At 40.6% G+C, this 4,367-nt stretch overlaps 1 protein-coding gene across 1 annotated transcript; it reads left to right on the plus strand.

The window, feature by feature from the left end:
- Positions 1-254: 254 nt before the first annotated feature.
- caspa (caspase a) lies at positions 255-3,768 on the plus strand. The gene is made up of 3 exons (XM_075466341.1): positions 255-709; positions 3,429-3,472; positions 3,565-3,768. Exons 1-2 carry the CDS (start codon positions 457-459, stop codon positions 3,452-3,454), a joined length of 279 nt encoding a protein of 92 aa, XP_075322456.1. The 5' UTR covers positions 255-456; the 3' UTR covers positions 3,455-3,472; positions 3,565-3,768.
- Positions 3,769-4,367: the final 599 nt, after the last annotated feature.

A 4,367-nucleotide genomic window follows, 5' to 3' on the forward strand; every position in this document is an offset into this window, starting at 1 on the left:
GAATCAAGAAATAAATTACAATAAATCAAAAGACTAAATTGCAAAGGCAGAAACAGACAGATCAGACTTTTACATGCACAAGCTGTCTTAATCTTACGCATTTATAATGACCCAGATGTTGTTTCTGTGGCTTTTTGGGGTCTAATTTAATCTAAACTGTTTATCCTACAACTTCCGCGTCTCGTGCTGCTTCCAACAGCTGATTTGCAGAGCTCTTCTTGTCCGACACCAGTTGAAGGTTTCCTTTGCTCTGGTGCATTGGATCGTGTTCAGTTCCACATTCTAAAGAAGTCCATTCACATCACGGACGTGGAAAAGGAGGAGTTCTGTTCCAGATGTGTACTCTGCTGCGCTTCCTGTTTCTGAACGCGGCCTCCCGGCGCGCGCCTTGAACTTGGCTGTTCTTCCTCTTTTGGAGGCGAGGGTGAGAATAAAGATCGTTTTTCCTCAGGAGGAATGCCTCCCCCCAACATAAAGGTAGCGCTGCTGAACGCGCTGGAGACACTGTCCAAGCACAACTTTGACTTGTTCTGCCACGAGCTCGTGCACCGCGCGGAGGAACCGCGCGTCCGCCGCTGCACGGTGGAGGGGAAACTTCGGGTGGAGATCGTGGACGTGATGGTGTCAACCTTCACCGAGGCGAGAGCCGTGCACGTGGCCGTGGAGACGCTGCGGGAGATCAACTGCAACGAGGAGGCGCACGCGCTCGGTGAGGTCTCTGCACGCTTTGGGTTCCGCTCGTTCCTCTCCTAACAGGAAACCCGAAGGGTGACGTGGCCATGGCAGGGAAATAAAGTAGTGCTAAGGCAAAGCAGAAATCCTTTAGTCCGCGTCCCAGTGAAGATATTCCGAAGTGAAGAGTCTTTATGGGTAACACCTGGGATTATTCTGTAGTTAGATAAGTAAATGCATCCTTTTTATCCTTTTATCTGAGACAGTTTGGGTCTGAACCAACCCTGAAGTTCCATTTTGGGTAAAACCTGGGATTATTCTGTAGTTAGATAAGTAAATGCGTCCTTTTTATCCTTTTATCTGAGACAGTTTGGGTCTGAACCAACCCTGAAGTTCCATTTTGGGTAAAACCTGGGATTATTCTGTAGTTAGATAAGTAAATGCATCCTTTTTATCCTTTTATCTGAGACAGTTTGGGTCTGAACCAACCTTGAAGTAACGTCTTAAATATTTATCTCACTTTTCTCACATTTAAAAAGCTCAAACATAATTTAAATGTTAAATCTAAATGTTTTCAATATGCTTGTTTAAATTTATATTTAATATTTAGATTTAGATGTGAGCTCTATACGTGTCGTTGTCGGTTAGATGTAAGAAACAAAAATGTGATCTTAAACATGTGAAAGCTTCCTGGTTTCCTGTCATTGAGAAACTGACCCGAAAACCTTTTCTAGTGTCAATACTGAACTTTAATTCATTCAGTCCTTTGGAGTTGTTCATTATTATTTATTATATTTTTCCTTTTGAACTGACTGATATTGAACTTCTTGAACTTTGAAATGGGGCTGGGCGAGTTAAATCGTTATAATGTGTTAATTATTTAACGCCGATAAATATTTTATCGCGCATTAACGCAGGTTTTATTATTATTTATTTTATTATTGTAAAAGTTTGTTGCTCACAGGCTTTTATTTTGTAAAAGTCTGCTGCTCACAGGCTTTTATTTTGTAAAAGTCTGCTGCTGTCTGCTGTGGAACAGGAAAAGAAAGTAATCGGCGGATCCACCAAACCTGGAGAAGGGTACGGAACTTTTACTCGGCCATTTTCATGTTAAAGTTCTTCCAGACGGCGGAGTCGACAGAACCAAAGTCATCTGTAAACTCTGCCAATATGCCGCCCGTTGATTTTCACAAATGTTTATTAACGCCACATCAACACCGTAGAACTAAATGTTCATGTAAACAAAGTAAAAGACAACATTAGTTGTTGTAATCATTAAAGAAATAGCATGCTTAGCATTGTCGCTGGTACCAATAAATAATCAAAGTAATTCTGGCCACTTTAGCTGCTTCTGAACCAACGGCAGAGTCAATCTTCACGGTCAGAACTAGGATTCTTTAACTTCCACTTCTCCTCTGCATCACATTCACACAGTTACAGCAAACACCACGAAGCATGGAGGAATAAAATAAAGATAAACGAGCAGGTAACATCACCGCTACAGGTGTGAAGCTAACGGAGCTAACTGGCGCTACTTCCTGTTTTACTTGTTTCAACATAAAAGCACGTATTTCAAAATAAATTTTAAGAAAAACTCCTGCAACAGCCAAGTTGAATTGTCTTCTCAGCGTAGTAGTTCCAGTCTAAAATATCACTTAAAGGCAAAACACACAACTGATAGCAGCAAGTCATTCAAGGAAACAGACAGTGGAGCGAGGCTTCTACATAAAAACTACAGAAAGATGCTGATGTTAAAAGTGTGTTTGCACAACAAATGTTATGGCACTTTCATTCATATGGCAGCACATTTAAAATAAAGCTAAATGCTAAAAGCTATACGCTACTTTTGGATTCATTTTTGGATTTTGTGTACAAATGTGATTAATTAGGGAAATCATGTTATTAATTAGATTAAACATTTTAATCGTTGCCCAGCCCTATTTTGAAATGATCTTTTTCATGCATTTAGCGGACGTTTTTATCCAAAGCGACTTGCATATGAGGCTATAACATTACAGCTAACGTCAAAGCTAACAATAAGCTACATAGAAGGAAACCACCAGTCAGACTCAGAGGGGACGGTGAAGCATACAGGGAGATGCTCTCTGATCAGCTGGGACAGGGACGCCCCTGTTCTGGTGGCGCTCGGTTGGTCTTTGAACAAAAGGAAGCCAGAGATATCAGCTCAAATATAACGTCCTTAAACTAAAACAGGAACACCATCTTATGTGAAATGCGCTTCTGTTGTCTCTGACCATGATGCCTGGTTAGAATTTGTTTAGTTTGGCTCAAATTGGCCAAGATGGAGGAAGGAAAAAAGGAGGAAGATGATGCTTTTTACAGGGAATACCTGAATGTTGCTGCTGCATGGAAAAGATCTGATGCTGTGCTGAAACCTGATGCCTCACAGAATTAGACCCCCCAATGCATTATTTATTTATTATTAGACGTGTTTGTTTGGTTCTGAGGATTCTAAATGGACTGAGATGTGAGCACAAACTATTCTGACATTAGAAGTTGGGGCCTGTGCAGACAAACGCTTCTCAGGGCCCGAATGAACCAACAGGTGATGCCAACTTAACATTTTCTCTGCAGACGTGCCCACAGCTAGCAACGCATTTAGATTTGTGTTTCATTAAATCATTTTTACTGCAGGAAACAGATTGTTTGAATAGTTTTCTGTTGTTCTGAATAAATAAATGAAAGAAAAAGCCAAACGCTGACGTCACCGTTCTTGTTTCTGATGTGTTTTACAGTCAGAGAGGCGAGGGGAGGACAGTAGAGCTCCTGTGTGTTCACGGTGAGTTGTTGACCTGAAAAGATTTTACTCTTTGTGCACTTACCTTAACATTCGCAAAAAAAATAAATAAAAAAATTCTAATTGTTTTGCAGGAGGAGGACTTCCAGGAGCTGTGCTGCAGCGGCGCGTGTTGATGACATCATCCCAGTAGACGTGTGTGTAGAAAGCTTCCTATAAGCCCCCCGATAACCCCGGATAACAGCAACACGGCAGCTCTGAGCTAACAGAGCAATAGTACGCGTTTATTCATTCATTGGTCTTAAAGTATTGGTGAAATAAAGACAGACAATGCCTTATTTAGAGGCTGTATTGTCTCTTTCTTGTTCTCTCCCGTTATATGGATATACGCCGATCTCCAGTGATCTAAATATCTTCCGAAGGACGCCGACTTTCACCAAACTGTTATCGATGAGTAGATGAACGTATTTTATGCCAGAAATAAGGTTTAAAACAACCGAACTTCTCCTTTAAGCGGGTATAGAAAATGGATGGACTGATGAAGCAGCCTACTTCTCTTTTCTGCTTTTATCTCTAAGTACAGAAATGGCTGCTGCCATTTTTTTCTCCCTCAAAATACTACCAAATTGTCAGAGACACTGTTACAGCTTTGCTTTTGGCCTCAGCTGTTAAACCTTCGAAACCCCAAATTGAACACTTTAAAATCCAAAAGAATGTGTTTCTCAGACTAAACGCTGTTTATTTCTTCCCAGTAGAGATGTACTCCCTTCCAGACTTACAGGATAATGTTCTGATCTGACGGAATCCAGACGCTTGTGTTAAATCTCACGTTTTTATATATATATATATATATATATATATTTTATATTAAAAAAATTACATTACATTTTTTGGGGGGGGCTTTTGTGCCTTTAATGGATAGGAAAGTTCAGAGAGA

The sequence above is a fragment of the Odontesthes bonariensis genome, chromosome 5 (assembly GCF_027942865.1).
Source record: "Odontesthes bonariensis isolate fOdoBon6 chromosome 5, fOdoBon6.hap1, whole genome shotgun sequence".
NCBI classification, from domain to species: Eukaryota; Metazoa; Chordata; class Actinopteri; order Atheriniformes; family Atherinopsidae; genus Odontesthes; species Odontesthes bonariensis.

What these genes read in the sequence shown, in the direction of transcription:
- caspa (XM_075466341.1), top strand. Translation starts at nt 457, where the DNA reads ATGCCTCCCCCCAACATAAAGGTAGCGCTGCTGAACGCGCTGGAGACA. An exon ending in CGAGGAGGCGCACGCGCTCG is followed by an intron (nt 710 to 3,428) that starts GTGAGGTCTCTG and finishes TGTGTTTTACAG; the next exon opens with TCAGAGAGGCGAGGGGAGGA.